The sequence below is a fragment of the Heptranchias perlo genome, chromosome 2 (genome assembly GCF_035084215.1).
Source record: "Heptranchias perlo isolate sHepPer1 chromosome 2, sHepPer1.hap1, whole genome shotgun sequence".
In the NCBI taxonomy this organism is placed as follows: Eukaryota; Metazoa; Chordata; class Chondrichthyes; order Hexanchiformes; family Hexanchidae; genus Heptranchias; species Heptranchias perlo.
In genome coordinates, this window is record NC_090326.1 from 66,837,630 (window position 1) to 66,859,584 (window position 21,955).

The 21,955-nt window shown below is 41.4% G+C and overlaps 1 protein-coding gene across 4 annotated transcripts in view; it reads left to right on the forward strand.

Annotated features, from left to right (window-relative positions):
- Positions 1 to 204: 204 nt before the first annotated feature.
- The window catches only part of snx10b (sorting nexin 10b), a 55,098-nt gene continuing 33,347 nt past the window's right edge, over positions 205 to 21,955 (forward strand). For 2 of the 4 annotated variants that reach the window (XM_068002145.1, XM_068002155.1), the window contains exon 1: positions 3,328 to 3,475. In XM_068002145.1, the coding sequence (XP_067858246.1) occupies positions 3,357 to 3,475 (119 nt within the window). In that variant the 5' untranslated portion in view covers positions 3,328 to 3,356. Of the gene's footprint in view, positions 298 to 3,327; positions 3,476 to 21,955 lie in introns of those variants that run through there. The other 2 variants (XM_068002173.1, XM_068002164.1) reach the window with 2 other exon arrangements.

A 21,955-nucleotide genomic window follows, 5' to 3' on the forward strand; every position in this document is an offset into this window, starting at 1 on the left:
ATCTTGATCAGTCCCCTGAGTATTGCTCCCTCAAGTCTAAGGGGTGCAGACTTGAGCATATATGGTACACAACTGGTTTATTCATCCATCACAGGCTTGGTCATGTGACATTCTGATCACATGATAGCTACAAATGTTATTCCACTTACCTTATAAAGGTTGGGTCCCTTGTGGTTGAGTATTTTTGCTCATGGTTTTGTGCTGGCAGCTGTTGTTGGAGAAGTTCTAAAAGCCAGGAGGCCACCCATGAGCAAGTAAACAGGGGAAGCTGAATGTGGACAAGAGGGGAAACAAGAGGTGAGAGGAACTTTGATTCCATTAGTAACTAATGGTAACTTGCTGAAATTGCACTGATAACTAATGGTAACAATCAGGTTCCCCTCATAACCAATAGTAATACAATAACTCACAGATAGTCTATAAGTGACTGGTAATAATAGGTGTAACACCCCGATACCCCACCTGTAACACGCTGATATTCACCCTGAAACCATAGCCAGAATCCCTCTGCACTGCACAAGGTGCGGTCAGCCTCCCCAGTCAATGCCACTTTTAGCAGGCCCCAATCTCTCTTCATATCACATTGGACTCAGGTTCTGTGTGAAGGTGACAACTCTGAATTGGGAACATTCCACTTTATGGCAGTGAACGGGCCAAAGGCTTCTCTGTGTCGCCTACCAGTGACGTCACGGAGCGAGAGGGAGGGGATGCTGCTGCGGTGGGAAATTTACAGCTTGAGCCATCCAGGAGATCCACGCCCCATTCCAGGAGGCTCCTGGGAGACCAGGAGGGTTGACAATCCTAGGTCTACACCCAAAACATTATAACCTGTAATAGTGTCCATTTTAAACGTTGCACCTTTATGCAGCACCTTGGATATTTTTCTACATTAAAGGCACTATATAAATGCCAATTATTCTTTTCACTTTACATATACTAACTGTTCTCTTGTATATTTCCAACATTTGCTTTTTTTTTATCCCTTGCCTACTTGATGAAAATTGCAGTAACTGTGGGTGGGGCTGAAAAACTCAGCTGGAAGAAAGGGAATTTGTATCTAACAAACAGCTGCAAGTGTTGAGAGCCTTTTACGTTTTACAACTCAGCTCCTGGGCGAGTGACGTCAAAAGTGGAACTCCATTGTTGTCAGCTCTATAGGTCAGGTCATTTATGTTAAGGAATGCCACTCACAGCACAAGAACTATGCATCTGTAGTTCATTTCAGCACCAACATTTTTATAACATTTGTGTGAAATACCCTGGGAAACGGATTCCACAGAAGAGAGATTTCAGCTCAGCAACAACAAATGAAATACTTGTGTACCATATTCTGTGGGGATTTCACCCCATTTGTCGTCTTCACTTACCTGTTCCAAGAAAGACTTGTATTTATATAGCCCCTCTCAACTCCGGGATGTTCCAAAGTGCTTTACAGCCAATTAAGTACTTCAAGTGTAATCACTTGTCATTCAGTTCTGAATCATACAGGTAGGTCATACCTTCAAAATGTTACTTTTTTTAAAATTAAAAAATATATTATTCTGCAGAAGTTTCACTTACCCCACTGTCCAGAAGGAATCTATCCAAACAGCTCTTGTCATATGAAAGTTTTAGAATGTGGTTTATAAGGTCTGAAACCCCACAGCCCATTATCAGCAGCAAGTCATAATTTAAATGCTAAAATCATCTTGACCTGGATCTTAGCAAAGGCACCAGGTTTCACTCGCCAGTTTGCTTGCTTCTGCTCTGTTAAGTCCACTTCCCTCGTGAGGCCACTGCCCACTAACCATGTTGCCTGCTGCTCCCTGCTCTTCAGAAAGTCCCTGTCCCACTTCTAAAGTCCTAAGGGGAGAATCTCAGTGGAGCTCTTCCAATCTACCGCTGTAACTTTAGCGGTGTATGAACAGAACTTTTGGAGAAATGACGTTACTCTCTGCTTTTAACTGTTTTTGCTGTTTCTATGGGGGTTCTACCAGAGTTATGGCAGTGGATTGGGAAAACCCCTGCAGAAATTCCAGCATCTGTTCTCATCCCAACCCTGCTTATAAAGCATTGGTGTCACTCCCCACTACAACAACAACAACTTGCATTTATGTAGTGCCTTTAACGTCCCAAGGTGCTGCACAGGAGCGTTATCAAACAAAATTTGACACCAAGCTACATAAGGAGATATTAGGACAGGTGACTAAAAGCTTGGTTAAAGAGGTAGGTTTTAAGGAGTGTCTTAAAGGAGGTAGAGCGGTTTAGGGAGGGAATTCCAGAGCTTAGAGCCTAGGCAGCTGAAGGCACAGCCGTCAATGGTGGAGCGATGAAAATTGGGGGTGTTGATGTGCTGATCCTGCTTCTCTGTTTCTACAGACGATGGTGTAGGATGCATGACTGCTGCTGTTGCCCAATCAGGGAGCTGTACTACTGCTAATCACATTCAAAGGCCAAAAAGCCACACTTAAGGAACAGAAGAGCCACATGTTGGCCATCAAATACTATGGGGTACCACAGCATTAAAATATATTTGAAATAAGCTCCCCGGTGAATTTATCAGATGAGTAGCTAAGCTATGCATACCAGGAAGGCTCCATGTTTGACCCCTGGTTTTTGCTGCAAAGTAGACCTGGATCTCTGTCAGCATTTATACAAAATCTGATCCCATGCCTGCGAATAATGTCACTGAGCAGCAAAAAAACTAGTTGGAAAAGAGGAGATAGATTCTTGGGGACTGCAGAGGTGACTGTGAAGGTAGGTAGAGAAGCCATTTGCTGGTGATGCTAACCACAGTTGGCAACCCTATGTGAACCTTTCATCGTGATTTATTTCCAGCATTTTCTATTTATATTTTAGATTTTCAGCACTTGCAGCCATTCCTTTTTTTTACAGAAAATAAGAAGTCTGTTAGAAAAAAAATGATATTTTAGTCCAAGAGTGTATCTATAATTGCGCACACATGCATTATACTATACATACATAGGAATTATTATTGTGCCATAATAAACAATTTTAATTGACGTGGAAGTACTTATTTTCATTATTTATAAGCTAATAATCAGGTTTCTGATTCTTTTCTATTTTGCTGTTGCATCAAAAAAATCAAATACATAAAATGCGTAAAGGCAATTAAACTAGTTTGTGAAATCAACTTGGGAAAAACGATGTTCCATTACACGCCTGCAAGAACTTATTTTCTAAAAGATGATTGCCAGCTTTGCAATCCTTCCCACAGGATGGGCGTTGCAGGACGGGTACTTCCATTTTTGAGGACTGGATTATCCCCGCATAGCAATGTGATGTGTCCCTTTAATTGGGTGGCTCGGCGCAGGGCGGAAGCAGCAGACCTGATCTCAGAAGTTGGTTGTTGTCACATGACTGGAGCAATTCAGTCCAGGCACAAAATAAGAAGGGGCCAGAGGTGTGGAGTGGAAATAGTGAAACAGCGTCTTGGCGCTGCTGCTGGGGGAGGTAAGGCGATTGATGTAGACAGGTGAGCAGAGGGTGTGTGGTGTGAGCTGATTGACTGGACATTGTATCGAACGTTGTTACTGTAACAATTCCTCGCCAGGGCTGAGAATTGCAACACGCGAACCCTATGGGACACCCTTTAGAGAACCGGCGCCTCAGATACCAGTTACTTCTTTATTTGTCAGTGCTTTGACATCTCGTTTGTTTCCCCATTACTATCCCCTTCCCCATAACTATCCCCGCACTGTCCAACCCAGTGTTTCCCATTTTCATTTTCCTTATTACTGTGGTTCTTGGTCGTTTCGCTTTTAGTTCGTACACAACGGTCCATTGACTGCTAGTCTGCTGTGTCCTGAGGCTGTTTACTGATTTTTAAATGAAGATACCAAGTGCCATAATAAACTATTAATCGATGTGGAATTATTTATTTTCATTATTTGTTAGCTAGTAATCAGGTTCCTGTTTTTTTTTTCTATGTTGCTGTTGCGTCAAAAAAAAATCAAAACTGAAGTAAATGTAGAAGTTGATCCAAAATCCACTTGGCTCATTTCTCGTACGTACGGTAGTTTTGAAACTGCATTAGCACGCCACCCTTGCAGGAAGCTGTGTCTAATGCCATGAGTAATGCATTGTACGTAAAACGAGTAAAGGCGATTAAACTAGCTTGTGCAATAACTGGTAAATGTTTCCGGTTTGTACATTAGTGAGGGTAGTACAGTATTCACTTAGCAGTTCCAGTGATCGGTAGGAATGGCACTTATGACTACTCCATGTTAAATATGAAGCTTTTTCCATTCAAAAAAAATTCATGTTCCACAATTTTTTTTCCACCCTGAAGGGACCGATTCTTGGGGTATGGTTCCAATGACATACAAACAACCAATCAATACATTGTTCATTGATGAACCCAGATAAAGTGTTGGCAAGACTAATTTGGAGGAAAAGGAAAGCGCATCAGTGCCAAACTCATCCTTCCCTCCCCTGACATTCATATGTGTGCTCTCGAATATTCCAATGATCTCCTGGCCAGCCTCCCACCTTGCACCCTCTGTAAACTTGAATTCATTCAAAACTCTGTTGCCCGTATCCTAACTCTCACCAAGTCCCATTCACCCATCACCTCTGTGCTCGCTGACCTACACTGGCTCCCAGTCCGGCAACGCCTCGATTAAAAAAAATTCTCATCCTTGACTTCAAATCCCTCCATGGCCCCGCCCCTCCCTATCTCTGTAACCTCCTCCCGATTTCAATGCTCCTCCAATTCTGGCCTCTTGCGCATCCCTGATTTTCATTGCTCCACCATTGGTGGCAGTGCCTTCGGCTGTCTAGGCTCTAAGTTCTGGAATTCCCTCCAAAAATCTCCCTCTCCTCTCTTTTAAAACCTACCTTTTTTTTATTCATTCATGGGGTCTGGGCATCGCTGGCAAGGCCAGCAATTATTGCCCATCCCTAATTGCCCTTGAGAAGGTGGTGGTGAGCCGCCTTCTTGATCTGCTGCAGTCTGTCTGGTGAAGGTTCTCCCAGAGTGCTGTTAGGAAGGGAGTTCCAGGATTTTGACCCAGCGACGATGAAGGAACGGCGATATATTTCCAAGTCAGGATGGTGTGTGACTTGGAGGGGAACGTGCAGGTGGTGGTGTTCCCATGCACCTGCTGCTCTTGTCCTTCTAGGTGGTAGAGTTCGTGGGTTTGGGAGTTGCTGTCGAAGAAGCCTTGGCGAGTTGCTGCAGTGCATCCTGTGGATGGTACACACTGCAGCCACTGTGCGCCGGTGGTGAAGGGAGTGAATGTTTAGGGTGGTGGATGGGATGCCAATCAAGCGGGCTGCTTTGTCCTGGATGGTGTTGAGCTTCTTGAGTGTTGATGGAGCTGCACTCATCCAGGCAAGTGGAGAGTATTCCATCACACTCCTGACCTGTGCCTTGTAGATGGTGGAAAGGCTTTGGGGAGTCAGGAGGTGAGTCACTCGCTGCAAAATACCCAGCCTCTGACCTACCCTTGTAGCCACAGTATTTATATGTCAGGTCCAGTTAAGTTTCTGGTTAATGGTGACCCCCAGGAGGTTGATGGTGGGGGATTCGGTGATGGTGATGATATTGAATGTCAAGGGGAGGTGGTTAGACACTCTCTTGTTGGAGATGGTCATTGCTTGGCACTTCTCTGGCGCGAACGTTACTTGCCACTTATGAGCCCAAGCTTGGATGTTGTCCAGGTCTTGCTGCATGCGGGCTCGGACTGCTTCATTATCTGAGGGGTTGCGAATGGAACTGAACACTGTGTAATCATCAGCGAACATCCCCATTTCTGACCTTATGATGGAGGGAAGGTCATTGATGAAGCAGCTGAAGATGGATGGGCCTAGGACACTGCTTTGACCAAGCTTTTGGTCAACTGTCCTCGTATCTCCTTATGTAGCTTGGTGACAAATTTTGATTAATAACGCTCCTGTGAAGCATCTTGGGATGTTTTACTACATTAAAGATGCCATATAAATGCAAGTTGTTGTTGCAACTAGAAATAAAGAAATTTTACTTTTTTTTCCCTTCTCCCACCTAGTCCAATGGCACTGAGGCCAATCACGGTGTCCTACCTGTGCCATGTCCAAGACCTTTTAAAACTGGTGATTGAACCATGGCCCTGCATACTCTCTATAGTCCTCTGAGCTATCAGTAAAACTGGAATCTTTCTATTTTCAAGATTGAAATGCACCAAATAAGTTAGATTTTTAAACCAAATTGAGTGACTCTCAGAACTTCAAAAGGGGGAACTCCAGCACTAATTGTCCTGCTGAATTTTCCGTTCACTTCCCTATCTAACTTCCCCTGCCTCCCAGACTAGACTTGTAGAAGATCCACACTCTGTTTTGAATCTATTTTCGTGCTACAGTGGAATTCCTACTTCTAATACAATCTGGTTACACACCAGATTGTAACTTTGTAAAAAGATAATTGAGGACAGTCAGTGATGTATACTAATAAATTCAGGAGAACATTTTTGTTGCATATCTCAGCATATTTTTTTAAAAAAGAAACAGAAAATGCTAGGAAAACATAGGCCTGTCAGCATCTGTAGAAGAGAAAATGCAGAATTAGGTGGCACAGTAGATCATACTGTGGCCTTTTGCCTCTGGGGCCTGGATTCAAATCCAGCCCAGACTGGGGTGACTGTCTGCTGGCTGTTCCATGTGAAATGAGTTTGGGCAGCCCTGACCTACAGCCCCTAATTCAGTACAAATTGGCAATCTCACTCCGAGAGGCTGCCGTGGGAAACAGAAAAATAATTTCACTGGTGCAGTAGGTGGTGTTCTTAGGTTGAAGCTGAGGCATATTGGAGCAGAGTCAAAGGAGCTTTACTTGTCTGGGTGAGTACAAAATTCAAGGAAGAAAACAGCTTAATACTTTAAGTGTGTTCTTCAGAACTGAAATAGATGAAAACAGATTAGAGTAGGAATGGAGACAGGAGTTAAAGTGGCCAGCTACAGAGAGGGTGAGAATAGTGGTGCACAGCGAATATAGTGTACCACATTCGGAGGAAGTACATGTGAATTACTATGTAAGTTAATGTCTTGATATTTCAACTAATCAGATTCGGACTGGTATCAGTGGTTGACTTTCTTTAGTTCAGGTATTAATTACAATAAGCAAGCAGACAATATATACGTCTGTGTCCACAATCAAACGCCTCATTGGGATAACCTGGCCCTCTAGTCCATGTACTTCAAGCCGCTCAACTTCTCTTCCAAACTTCAAACCTTGTGTATCCTCGCGTTCCTTCTTGTTTCATCATTCTTTCCTAATTTGGGCAAATGTGCGGGAGAGCACTTTTTTTATTTGTTCATGGGATGTGGGCATCACCGGCAAGGCCAGCATTTATTGCCCATCCCTAATTGCCCTTGAGAAGGTGGTGGTGAGCCGCCTTCTTGAACCACTGCAGTCCGTGTGGTGAAGGTTCTCCTTTTGGGGAATGTGCAGGTGGTGGTGTTCCCATGTGCCTGCTGCCCTTGTCCTTCTAGGTGGTACAGGTCACTGGTTTGGCAGGTGCTGTCGAAGAAGCCTTGGCGAATTGCTGCAGTGCATCCTGTAGATGGTACACACTGCAGCCAAGGTGTGCTGGTGGTGAAGGGAGTGAATGTTTAGGGTGGTGGATGGGATGCCAATCAAGTGGACTGCTTTGTCCTGGATGTTGCTGAGTTTCTTGTGTTGTTGGAGCTGCACTCATCCAGGCAAGTAGAGTATTCCATCACACTCCTGACTTGTGCCTTGTAGATGGTGGAAAGGCTTTGGGGAGTCAGGAGGTGAGTCACTCACTGCAGAATACCCAGCCTCTGACCTGCTCTTGTAGCCACAGTATTTATGTGGCTGGTCCAGTTAAGTTTCTGGTAAATGGTGACCCCCAGGATGTTGATGGTGGGGGATTCAGTGATGGGAATGCTGTTGAATGTCAAGGGGAGGTGGTTAGACTCTCTCTTGTTGGAGATGGTCATTGCCTGGCACTTGTTCACCTGACGAAGGAGGAAGCCTCCGAAAGCTTGTGAATTTAAAATAAAATTGCTGGACTATAACTTGGTGTTGTAAAATTGTTTACAATTGTCAACCCCAGTCCATCACCGGCATCTCCACATCATTTATATTTATAGCCTCTAGTTTAGGACTCCCCATAAGTGGAAACATCTTCTCTAATTCTATGTTCTGTGGCATAAATTGAAGGGGCACTATGAAGGTGGAATAATGCAGAATCACCGTAGAACGAAGAGGGGACTGTTTTCCCCTCAGCCATTACTTTGGTTTCTGACTGTCTGAAAAACAGACACAATTTAAACTTTAAGCCCACCACCCCCCCCACCTCCTTCTCTGTTTCAACCCTCTATGAAACAGAAGCAACCTGTATTTCAGGTTACACCAGTTTCACAGCATTTCTCAGATGAACAAAATCTTCATTTAAAAATAAAAACCTTTGTGATTCATAATGGATGCATGCAGAGGGCAATATTTCAAATATTAAATTGCCAAGTTATCTGTAATGCAAAAAGCCCTTGAGTCCTAAATCAATGACAAACTACTCCTGGTTCTTTTGCTGTACACAGGCACACACTGAAATCCATACAATGACTAAATACATAATTTTCTCTACAAATCTCCACATTTTTTGTAAGAATTGCTTTCACAACAAAAAAAGTAGCAAGAAAAGACATTTTGACACTTCAGTATCATTAACGACAACCCTAGTTAGCCACCAATGAAATACTGAACTCATAAGATCTGACTGGGGATCTGTTGCTGTGAACCACATCACCAAAACACAAGCAATGTTAATATCGACATGAGCCAGTGAATACTGCACACCTGGTAATTTAAACAAGCTTAAAGGATCAGGCCCTGGAATGCTCTCGAGTCACATTTACAAGACTACCTGGCAGCTCCCATTTAAAAATTACATTTTAAAAACATGCCTCTCGCATGTTTATCTTTTAGTTTCCCGACTGATGTCCTGCATTAGAATTTTAAAATTCTCTTCCTTGTGTTCAAATATCTCCATGGCCTTGTTCCTCCCGATCTCTGTAACCTCCTCTAGCCCTACAACCTCGCAAGATCTCTGCACTCCTCCAATTCTGGCCTCTTGCGCATCCCCAGTTGTGCCTTCAGCTGCCTAGGCCCTAAGCTCTGGAATTCCCTCCCTAAATCTCTCCACCTCTCTCTCTCCTCTTTTAAGTTGCTCCCTAAAACCTACCTCTTTGATCACTTGTACTAATATCCTTTTATGTGGCTTGGTGTCAGGTTTTGTTTGAACGGTTCTGTGAAGCGCCTTGGGACATTTTTACTATGCTATGGGTGCTATTTAAATGCAAGTAGTAGTTGTTGTATGTCCAGTCACCAGCCTGTTCCTACACTAGTCCTATTCTGCTCTCAGATGTCCAAGTGTTGAATGTAGTGAACCTAACCTCAGTGCCAATAAAATATTATAGCTCACAGAACTCCTTATTTTTAGATTTTTTTTTTCTAGATCTGAAGACTATATGGTGATCTCAGTCCTGCGTACACTGTCGCCAGGAGGTGTTTGAGACCACCTCTAAAGTATAACTCTAGTTAGGTGCTAAACCATGTTTTACAGCAACAACTTGCATTTCTGTAGCACCTTTTTTAATATCATAAACATCCCAGAGTGCTTCAGAGGACAGAACTTGTTGAGCAGTAATAGGCGATCTGGGAAAAATTACCAAAAAGGTATGTTTTGAGGAGGTCTTTATAATTGGGGAGAGACGTGACTAGATGCAGTTTAGGAAAGGAATTCGAAATGTAGGAATGACATATCTGAAAGTTCTCTCACCAGTGGAGGAGGGAATGCACGGGAGGCTAGTTGGAGGACCAAATGGCATAGGCTGGGACACAGGGTTGAAGGAGGTTTCAGAGATGGGTTGGGGTGAGGCTTTGGAGGGATCTGTGGATGACAATTTTGAATTCAACAAATTGGAGGGGAGGGAGCCAATGAAGGTCAATGACCAGCGATGATGGGCAAGTGGACTTAGGGTGGGAAGAGATTTGGGGAAACTTTAATTGTCTTACTTAAAGAAGGAATATATGGAGTGAGTTCCACACTTTCCTTGGGCCCTGATTGTTTACACCAATTTTTACATCCCAAACTCTGTGCTTTGTCTATTTATAAATCTGTCTTAGGACTTAAAACTTGTTACAGTACTGCCTGTCATCAGTACATCAGTCTATTAACCCTTATTTATTTTTTTAATATAACAAAATTAAAAGGCTCATTTCATGAAAATGTTATCTCCAGATGGGTTTCTATTCTCTTTGTGGAAGCAGGGCTTCACAGATTACTGAAGTTCCCATTAATCTATTTGTGAACCTCAACAGTAAGCACTAGTAGTTGGTTTTGATTTTTGTAAGGATCAGGACAGAAGGGAATTGCATCCTGACCCTGACTTCACTGTATACCCATATATACACTTTCAACAGGGCCACTGAATAAAGAAAGAACTTGCATTTATATAGCACCGTATCATAACGTCTAGACATCCCAAATCACTTCATAGCCAATGAATTACATTTGAAGTACAGTCACCATTGTTATATAGACAAAGGTGGTAACCAATTTGATCACAGCACTGTCCCACAAAAGGCAGATGAAGTGCATGATTTTTTTTGGTGGCATTAGTTGAAGGAAGAATATTGGTCAGGACATGAGAAGAACTCCCTGCTCTCTTGAATAGTACAACGGAATATCTGATTCATTCAGATGGGCATAAATGTTACTATCCCATGGCATAACATACCAATCAAGGAAGCCTACAAACACTCTTGTGGTACCCTCTACAAAGCTGATGTTTTCACATGTGGGGAGTCCAAAACTAGAGGCGATGAATATAAGATAGCCAGTAAAGAATTCAGGAGTAACATCTTTAATCAGAGCGTGGTTAGAATGTGGAACTTGCTACTACAAGGAGAAATTGAGGTGAATAGCATACATGTCTTTTTAGGGGAAACTAGATAAGCACATGAGGGAGAAAGGAATAGAAGGATATGCAGATAGGGTTAGATGAAGTAGGGTGGGAAGAGGCTCGTGTGGAGCATAAACACCGGCACAAACCTATTGGTTTGTTTCTGTGCTAAAAATTCTATGTAAAATCCACAATGCCATGTGGCTTTCTTCCCTTGTACATGCAGTGCCTGGGCAAAGAGTGCACTGCGCTATTAAAACTGTACAAGGAATCTGGCAACCCAGTTATTCCAGACCACCTGCTTGAATCACTGCTGCTGGCCGAGCCTGTTGAGAAGAGTCAACTACACAGATGGATTTTACTTGCTCTTGGAAATGCTGGAGCCTCATCCATCGCCTAGGTGCTGCTCAATGTCCACCAGCACAGACCTGCCCATCTGTGTTAGCCAATGCCGTTGCCAGTCACCTAAAAGTGGCATGAGCCCCCGCAACAAAGTCTTCGAATGGAAAGTACATGGTGAATGGAGCCATTTTTGTCAAAATGGCCTCAACCAGCACCCAAAGCCACCAGCCTTCACGCTGTCAGAACTTGACTCTGTGCTGCATAATATGAAACCTGGTACCGCAACCGGCTACTACAACATATCCTGAATTTGTGACGACCCTTTGCCAATTAAAGCTTGTAGATCATCAGTTTCTTCACTTGTGTCGTCCTTGAAGGCTGATTTGGCGCTGAGCAAAAATCATTGGCCTGCTTAAGCCAGGTAGGGACGCACAGTTAGTAATGAGATACTGACCACTCTCCCTTATGAGTGTTTGCTATCAGGTACTTGAACAACTGATCTTCCTGTTTATATCTCCAGTAGTCGGTGCTGAGCTGAGGCCATGCCAAGTTGGTTTCCACCGTGGCCATAGCACTTGTGGCCAAGTATTTGCCCTAATCACCTTCGTGGAAAATGGCTTTCAGAAAAACCTTAACACTGGTATTGTTTTTCTCAATCTAACAGCAGGACTTTTCCTTACCAACTCATTGGCATAAAGAGTGGACAGCAGATGTTCCTCTAAATCACCATGTCATCTCCGATCTTACAGACTATCAGCTGGGATTCAACTGGCCACGTCACAGTTGGGCGCTTCTCAACCGGATTCGAACTAGACAGAAATAGTGCGCCTCAAATCTTCATCTATGAGGCCTTTGTGATGTGGACAAATACAAACTATGTCCCACATCGTTGAATCATGCCCACTAACTAAACTATCTGGTGACCTATACACTTTTCATGCTGGTGATGACAATGCTGTAAGATGGCTGGAATTATATGCCAAGTTTGCATATGCTAAATAATAATCAGTGTGAAAATGTTTTCCTGGTATAGTCCTAAAATTATCTTTTACTAGTTTTGAGCTTGTGTCCCCCTAGTTCTACTCCTGCAGCTTAAATTGAAGTAATATACTGGGTTAACTTTTTCTAAACCTTTTTTTTATTAATAATAAGACCACCTCTCGGGTGCCTCCTTTCCAGGCTGAAAGCCTAACTTTCTCCAGTCTTTCCTAATAACTCGGACATTCAGGATCAGTCTTGTGGTGCTCTGTGCTGTCTCCAGTGCTAGAATGTCTTCTTTTTTGTTTCTTGACAACCAGAACTGGAAGGTGTGGTCTGACCAGACCCCTCAAGTTTGATCACTTCCTCCTCTGTATTACATTCTATTGTTTTGGCTGTGTACTTGAGTATCCTATTAACTTTGTTCATTACTGCTTTGCATTGGTTGGACATGTTTAATACGGAGTCGCCTAGGTCTCTTTCATCTTTATCCTTTAGTTATTTAACACTATTCATGAAGTACATATGCCATCTATTTTTCCATCTTACGTGTAGCACTTTACACTTGTCTAAATTTCATCGGCCATTCTGCTCACTTGTGTATCATGTCAAAATCACTTGTAATTTTTAAGCTGCCTCTTCTGATTCCACTAAACCTTGTAGTTTGGTATGCTTTACAAATTTGATCATTTTGCATTGAGTTTCTGGGTCCAGGTCAGTTATGTAAATTAGATACATTAATCATCCCAAAACTGAACTCTGGGGCACCCCACTCAGTACCTCTCTACCTCCTGCCCCACCCTGACGAGACTCCTCTAATCAGTAACTGCTGTTTTCTACCCTTCAGGCAGTTTCTTATCCATTCTATGAATCCTCACAGCTTTAGGCTTAATAGCTTTTTCTGTGGAATTTTATGAAGAGCCTTTTTGAAGTCAAAATACACTGTCTTAGGACTTGCCTCAGACCACTTAGGGTTGCCACCCACTCAAAAAAAAAGTTGAGTTTGGTCAGGTAGATCTTCCCTTTCTGAATCCATGCTGATAGCTGATAAATAGGTTATTGTTGTTTACTCCTGGTAATCAATTCCTTTATTTTACATGGAATGAAAGGATTGAACTTTGAACCTTCCTAATCTGATATTTGGTGCCACATCGTGCAGTGCGTTTTCCCACTGAGCTAGTATGGACTTGTACACTCGTGGTTTCAAAACACAAATCCAACTACATTTATGTATGTCTTTTGGGGGTGGCAGGATTCTAGCTGGGAGAATAAACTGGTAGCTAGAGAATGCAACATTTTCCATTCTTTTTGCTGCCAGTTTCAGTCCGGCCTCAACCACTCCAGCACCTATGCTATGTGCAGCCTAGGTTAGATATAGAGGATCTCATTAATGTGCCCCAATCACGTACCTTTATGGATTTTAATCTGATCATTTCCTACTGTACCAGTATAAAATGTTTCAATGTCTACACCAATCATCTTTGTAGCCTATGAATGAGGCTACCTGCCTTTTGTGCTGTGGCATTGTATCTATAAGGAACTAGTCTGGGATTGAGCAGAGCTAGCAGAAAGTGGAAATCTTTATTCCATTAGCCTGGATTAATTTTGATTCCAAGTGCCTGACTTGAAAGGACAATATATTAGTGCATTCTTACCCAATCTCTCCATATGTTGTATTTCTAAAGGGTGTTTCAAAACATTTTCAATTTTTGCCTTTACAATAGGGTCAAGCTGTAGCAGAATGAATGAGCATAGATATCGCATGCATATCCTATGAGGGTATAATTTAAGTACTCTTTAAAATACACAACAATATCTGCAGAAGCTGCTGCATTAAGTAAGTGTGCTTAAAATATCTGTATGCACTTGAGCTATTCAGATGACTCAAGTGGGTTTGCAGGCGGTATAGGAAAGTCCTTCATTGCCCATCAGTATTATTTGTTTGGAACCTTCTAAAGAAGCAGTAGCTAATTGTTAATATCCCAACCTGGAGCCCCCTAACACTTTTTGTTCCCTACTTCTTCCTCCTTTTCTCTTTTGCCCCGTCACCATTTTTTTGTTCTCGCCTGACTACTCTGCTGAAGGCACTGATTCCTACCAAGGTCTTGTTCCACTAATGCAGGCAGCTCTCGGATATCCTGCACAAGTGACCATTCTTGTGTTAGCTTAGACAGTTGAACAATTTGCTGGCAGATACTTGCCATCTATGCTTACACCTTTTGAGGATGCTAAAATGAAGATGCACACAATTTGGGATCATTGGAAAGGAACTGGAACTATTACTCTTTTCCTCCTTCCCCAGCTGCACGTCCTGAGCTTGGTTCTTATTCTCATTAATTACCCCTGATGAGTTGATCATGTCCTCATTTGATATAATTTTTTTGTGTGTGTCTCTCTCTCATATAGCAATTGAGTGGAAGCTCTGACTCTTATTTTCCTTTTGTTTCCGCTCCCTTTTATCCTGACTAATATTGATTAACTCAGTACAGACTGGGGATAAACTGTAGGATTTTCTTGCTGTGTAAAGTTCACTGCTGCATCTACAATGTATTTATCTGCTGATCCTCCAGGGGAGTTGATTCTTTCTTTTGTAGTTACATCAAAATATACAAGATTTACTAGAATGATTCCGGGGATGAGGGATTTCAGTTACGTGGATAGACTGGAGAAGCTCTAAGGTTGCTCTCCTTTAGAGCAGAGAAGGTTGAGAGGAGATTTGATAGAAGTGTTCAAAATCATGAAGGGTCTAGATAGAGAGAAACTGTTCCCATTGGTGGAAGGGTCAAGAACCAGACAACATAGATTTATGGTGACTGGTAAAAGAACCAAAGGCGACATGAGAAAAATTACTTTTTTTCTTTCCTCTTGTTGCTGTAATATTGTGGTGCATCCCTTTTGAAAAATCAGGTGTCCATGGTTCAGGATTGTGAGGCCTTTTTTTCAGCAATAGGTCCCAGACACGAGCTGTCTTTAAAATACATTTTGAACAGAAGCTTGTCTAAAAGTGGTTAGCTGCTCCAACCAGTCCTGTGCTGAGTTGTCAATCTAGTGGCCGTCAGAGATGTAAATGTGGGATAGGCCATTTTGAAGAGATCCCGAACAATGGCCCATCTGTTAGTGATGTCTGGTCATAAAGAGACATCTAGCTTCTTGATATTTTTTTTGATCTGTTAGTCTTGAAGAGAGGCTTTCTAATAATCACACTGAACCAGGAAGGCTGCAAGGAAAATAATCTTTGTACTGTTGGCAGGACGGATAGTAGAGTGACTCTATAGGGTCACTTTTAACCTAACCCACCCATTGGGAAACTGACTGGATCGGATGGAACACTAATTTTACACCCCATCCAAATTTACTCCACTGAAGTCAATGGAGAACAATATTGGGCAGAGTGTAAAACTGGCGTTCCACCTGATCCTGTCAGTTTCCCAATGGGTGGGTTAGGTTAAAATTACCACTATCTTTCTACACTAAGCAAGAATCACCCCAAGTGGGCTAGTATGTGCATGTTCTATATTTTTGCAACAGTATGTGACCAGAAGTTAAACTGATTGACCATGGAATAAAATAGTTTACAAACTGAACCAAACGATATCTTGTCTAGTGTTAACTTGATCCACATTTCTGACAGAATAAAGTACTTAAGACATGGTGATCTGGTCCAGATCACAAGGGTGTTTCATTGTTAAACTGCTGGGTCCCACTACTGCGCTAGCAGACACAGGGCAGTGGGAGACATCTTCCATTTTGTTTTAAAGCTGGCCTCCAGACCACTCGAGTGATTTGTCACCAATGGACCCATGTAGATTCCCGTAACAGACCCAAGTTCATAACCTATGCGTCAGCACTTCAATATTTTGCATTGCTTTTTAATATCTTTAATTTAGCAATTGGCCAATCTTGTACATTTCCTAATGTTCATTTTTCCCTTTCCCATTGCCTCAATACTCACTGACTTCCCTTTTTAAAAAAAAAATCAAGAAGTCTGTGTGTTTAAAATCTGTGTACTGTTCAGCTAATGAATAGCCTGAGTTAGTCTGTCTCAAATTTCCCCCACATCTGATCTTGTATCATCAACCTAAAACTTAAGTCTACTTTATGATTGACTGCATATAATATTAGGATGGATCCTTAATTTCTCTTCCTACTCTGATAGCATTCATTCTTGTCTTGATTATTCTTCCACTGGTGCTGGTTGCTCTCTCCTACTTTGTCCATTGTTTAGCCTTCACTGTGAGTATTTGCATCACAAGTGATCCTGATTTCTGTCCACGCTCAGCGCCGATAAATGCAAACTTTAGGTAGAGGTTGTAGGATAGCATCAGGAACCCCATTTTTTTTCTTTCCCCCCCCCCCCCCCCCCCCCAACTTCGTCCACTTGTTACACACCTATCACTGTGCTGGTTGTGAACATTTAACTAAACAAAAACACTGGTTCAAACTTAGGACCTTTTCAAGTCTGTGTGGCTATTATTCACTGGATAAATTTGCAACGGTATTGGTGGAGAATATTAGCAATTTTACTCTTAACTAGTTTTGGAATGTTTTAGATCTATCACCCACTTCGCTTCTAATATAATTGTTGAGTATTTTTTGTTGGTGATTTTAAACTGTTGTGGATACTTAAGTTCAATGTATTGTAAACCTTGGACCAGTTTGTCTCCCATTTGTATAATAATTCACAGGCCTCAAACAAAGTTTCAATCTAGGTTTGTTAGAGCTCTTTTCTTGAGGCTGAACTCTACTATGAAAATGCCATCTGTAATTATTCTGTTGGCCTGCCAGCAATTCTTGAGCTGCATAAACCCTTTGTGCTGTGGCACTATATTGATCGAAAAATTGAATACAGCCATTGTATACAGCATTGATGTCCAGGTTGTATAATCCAGAGAATGCATTCTATTGAATGTGATCTAGTTCTTCATTCCACCGAATGTGATTTAGTTCTTCAATGTAGTAAAGCTACAGTCAAAATCGGGAAAGAGACTTGTCCGTTGAACTTTTTGTCAATTATGGGGTGAAATTGGTCAATGCCAGTAGCGCAAAACGGGCCGACAGCGAATCGGCCGCCTGTTTTACACCTCATCTGATTTTCTTTTCCATTGACTTAATGGACATTAGTGAACCATTTGGGTTTTTAACGACAATCCAATAGCTTCATGCTCCACTTTTTTTTACTGATAGCAGCTTTTATTCCCAATCTTTTTAAACTAATTATTAGTCCAGGCCTCTGGATTACAAGTCCAGTAACAAAGCCACGACACTACTGTACGCAGAATATGTGATCATGGAAACTTGCATTACAGTGGAGTGTACATATACCCTTTCATACTGCATTTTAGTGATGATCAAAATAAAAGCTGATTTGTTTATACTGATTTTTCTCCCAAATTACCCTAGTTTTTTGGCTTTAATTTCCCCACCCCGCCCCTTTCCTGGATATTGCTCCCAGTTTTTGATGCTAAAAATAAAAACTGAAAAAATGTGAAAAAACACATTTTTTTGAATCAGTAAAAACTGACTTTAAAGGTTCTTTTTTAAAGAACATGTGCAACTTTTACCATCTTAGCTTTTACATTTTTTTTGTGAATTGAGTTGAATTTCCACCAGACAGTGCCTGCCTGATTATATCCAATATTTTTCTGTACTATAGACTGGAATGGTTTATCTTCCATGCAGTGTTATGAAACACAAAATTGTTAATGCACCCCTGGAGATTAATCAAGATGACCTTTCAAAGAACTAAATGTGATCCGTTGACCACTTTTATGTACATATAAATCTCTCCTGGGTGTTAACAATTGTGAAGATTTGGCAGAATAGCAACCATTTGTGAATTTTAAGTTGGCTAAACACATTAGTATTAAGTTAGGGTTGTTACAGCTGACCATTTTCTAATTGAATTTTTCTTAATAGCTGAATTAATTAATGATTTACCACCTTCTAAATAAGATCAATTTGTCCAATAATGTGCCACTTCCCCTGCTAAACAAAAGGAATAACTTCAAGAACATTTTAAAAAATAAAACTTAAAAGCAAAATTTACCACTGGAATGCTTAGCCTATGGCATATTCCAGCAGCAGGATTGTTTTTCTCAGCAACTTAGTTTTTATTGAAATTATCGGTTTGTGTGATGCTACATTAAATGCTTGCTAGAAAAATGTGGATGCTAGTGCCTAATTCTAAAATGGTTCTGGCAAATTTTCAAAGAACTAAATGATGGAACTTTTACTGTGCATTTAATTATTGCATATAGCTCCTTTTTTAAGACTGAAAATTAATTTGTGTTCATTGTTTTTCTCCCAGTAGTAGATTTTTTTTTTGGAGAGGGTGCAAAAAAGATTTACAAGGATGTTACCAGAATTGAGAGGATCTATTTATCAAAACAGGCTGGGGCTCCTTTTTCTAGAAAATAGGAGGCTGAGGGGTGACCTGATAGAGGTCTTTAAGATGATAGGGTTTGATAGGGTAGACGTAGAGAAAATGTTTCCACTTGTGGGGAAAGTCCAAAAATAGAGGTCATAAATATAAAATAGTCACTAATAGCATAGATACATTTAAGGGGAAGCTAGATAAGCACATGAGGGAGAAAATAATAGAAGGGTATGCTGATAGGGTTAGATGAAGTCGGGAGGGACGCGGCCCATGTGGAGCATAAATGCCGGCATAGACCAATTGGGTCGAATGGCCTGTTTCTGTGCTGCAGTTTCGACGTAGCTTGATGATGATGTAAAGGACGTGCCTAAACTTACTCTATTGAGGGGCAAAATTACAGATGGACATTTTTTGATTCTGTATTTTTAATTGACTAGATTTTATTTGTTTCTTGACTATCTTGGAGAATTCAATTTGAAGTAAAATACCATTTTGTGACTGGCCTACTGAGCCACAGCTGATACCATTTGAGGTCCTGTTGCTTAGGGCCATGTGTGGGTGTAAATTAATAAATCTGAAACTTGCAGCATTGAAATGGTTGATTTGAGGTGTGTTGTGGATTGTATTTTAGAAAAGTGATTATAGCTCCAAATTTGTTAAACTGCTATATGTAGCTTATTTCAAAAGGTGCTCACTGTATTTGTGATATAAACAGAGGTTTCTAATTTGTAGCCAATGACCATTAACTGTTTCTAGTAACAAGGCTAGATATCCATCCAGAGTTCTGTGGCTGTGCTAAAGTGAAACTCTTTGTGGTGGGTCAATACAGGATAAAGAAATGGTTGACTTCCTGATGAGAAATAACAATTGTTCACCTTTATTTAAAAACTCACAGGCACTTGCATTGTTTCTGCATGGATTGTACTATCCTGCAAAGAGGGGGAGGAATTCCTGAATTGTGTACAAGAGAACTTTTTTGATCACTGTTTCCAGACCAACGAGGAAGGAAGCAGTGTTGGATCTAGTTCTGGGGAATGAAGTGGAGCATGTTTCGGTGGGGGAGCAATTGGGAAACAATGATCATAACATCATCAGATTCAGAATAGTTATGGAAAAAGACGAGGAACAATGAAGTGTGAAAATACTTAACTGGAGGAGGGCTAATTTCAGTGAGTTAAAAAGGGATCTTGCCCAGGTGAATTGGAATCAGAAATAATTGAACAATGGGAGGCCTTCAAGGAAGAGATGGTTCAGATACAGAACAGACACATTTCCATGAGGGGGAAAGAAAGGGCATCCAAAGCTAGAGCTCCCTGGATGACTAAAGATATAGAGATTAAAATGAAACAGAAAAAGGAGGCTTATGATAAATCAAAGATTTATAATATAGTAGAGAGCCAAGCTGAATACAGACAGTACAGAGGAGATCTAAATAAGGAAATAAGAGGGGCAAAGAGAGTATGAGAATAGATTAGTGGCTAACATAAAAGGGAACCCAAAAGTCTCTTATAAGCATATAAATAATGAAAGGGTGGGACCGATTTAGGGACAAAAAGATGATCATCTTGTGGAGGCAGAGCATATGGCCGAGGTGTTAAATGAATATGTCTCATTGATCTTCATTGGCAGCATCCTCTTCTCTAATGTAGCAGTAAAGGAGGAGATAGGAGTGATTTTTGGATAGGATAAAAATAGATAGAGGAGGCACTTAAAAGGTTGGCAGTATTCAAAGTAGAAAAATCGGCCGGTCCAAATGGGATGCATCCTAGGTTACTGAGGGACGTAAGGTTGGACATTGTGGAGGCTCTGGCCACAATCTTCCAATCCTCCTTGGACATGGGAGTGCTGCCAGAGGACTGGAGGATTGCAAATGTTGCACTCCTGTTCAAAAAAAAAAAGTGGAGTGGGATAAACCTGGCAATTACAGGCCAGTCAGCCTAATGGTGGGGGGGGGGGGAAATTTTAGAGACAATAATCCAGGACAAAATTAATCGGCACTTGGAAAAGTGTGGGCTAATAAATGAAAGTCAGCACGGGATTTGTTAAAGGAATATTGTGTTAAACCAACTTGATTGAGTTTGTTGATGAAGTAACGGAGAGGGTTGATAAGGATAATGGTTGATATTGGACTTTCAAAAAGACATTTGATAAAGTACCACATAAGAGACTTGTTAGCAAAATTAAAGGCCATGGGATTAAAAGGGCAGTGGCAGTGAGGATACAAAATTGGCTAAGGGACAGAAAACAGAGAGTGGTAGTGAATGTTTGGTTTTCAGATTGGAGGAAAGTATACAGTGGTGGTCTCCAGGGGTCAGTATTGGGACCACTGCTCTTGATGTATATTAATGACCTGGACTTGGGTGTATATATACAGGGTATAATTTCAAAGTTGCAATGACACAAAACTAGGAAATGTAGTAAACAATGTGGAGGATAGTGACAGACTTCAGGAGGACATAGACGCACTGGTGAAATGGGCAGACATGTGGCAGATGAAATTTAATGCAGAGAAGTGTGAAGTGATGCATTTTGGTAGGAAGAATGAGGCGGGGCAATATGAACTTAAGTGATATAATTCTAAAGGGAGTGCAGGAACAGAGACACCTGGGGTGTATGTTCACAAATTTTAAAGGTGGTAGGACAAGTTGAGAAGGTTTTTTTTAAAAAAGCATATGGGATTCTGGGCTTTATTAATAATACATAGAGTACAAAAGCAAGGAAGTTATGCTAAACCTTTTTTTATAATGCACTGGTTAGGCCTCAGTTGGAGTATTGTTCAATTCTGGGTGCCACACTTTAGAAGGATGTCAAGGCCTTAGAGACAGTGCAGAAGAGATTTACTAGAATGGTACCAGGGATGAGGGACTTCAGTTATGTGGAGAGATTTGGAGAAGCTGGGGCTGTTCTTCTTAGAACAGAGAAGGTTAAGAGGAGATTTGATAGAGATGTTTAAAATCATGAACGGTCTAGATAAAGCAAATAAGGAGAAACTGTTTCCAGTGGCAGAAAGGTCGGCAATCATAGGACACAAATTTAAGGTGATTGGCAAAAGAACCAGAAGCGACACGAGGAAACAACTCGCTGTGTAAAGAAATATGATGTGGAATGCTCTGCCTGAAATGGTGATGGAAACTGATTCAATAGTAACTTTCAAAAAGGAATTGGATAAATATTTGAAGGGAAAAAATTTACAGGGCTATGGGGAAAGAGCAGGGGAATGGGACTAATTGGATAGCTCTTTCAAAGAGCTGGCACAGGCATGATAGGCCGAATGGCCTCCTTTTTTGCTCTACCATACATACTATGATACTCCCTGTGTCTCTCCATAGGTACGAAATCGGAACATTTTTTAGGCCA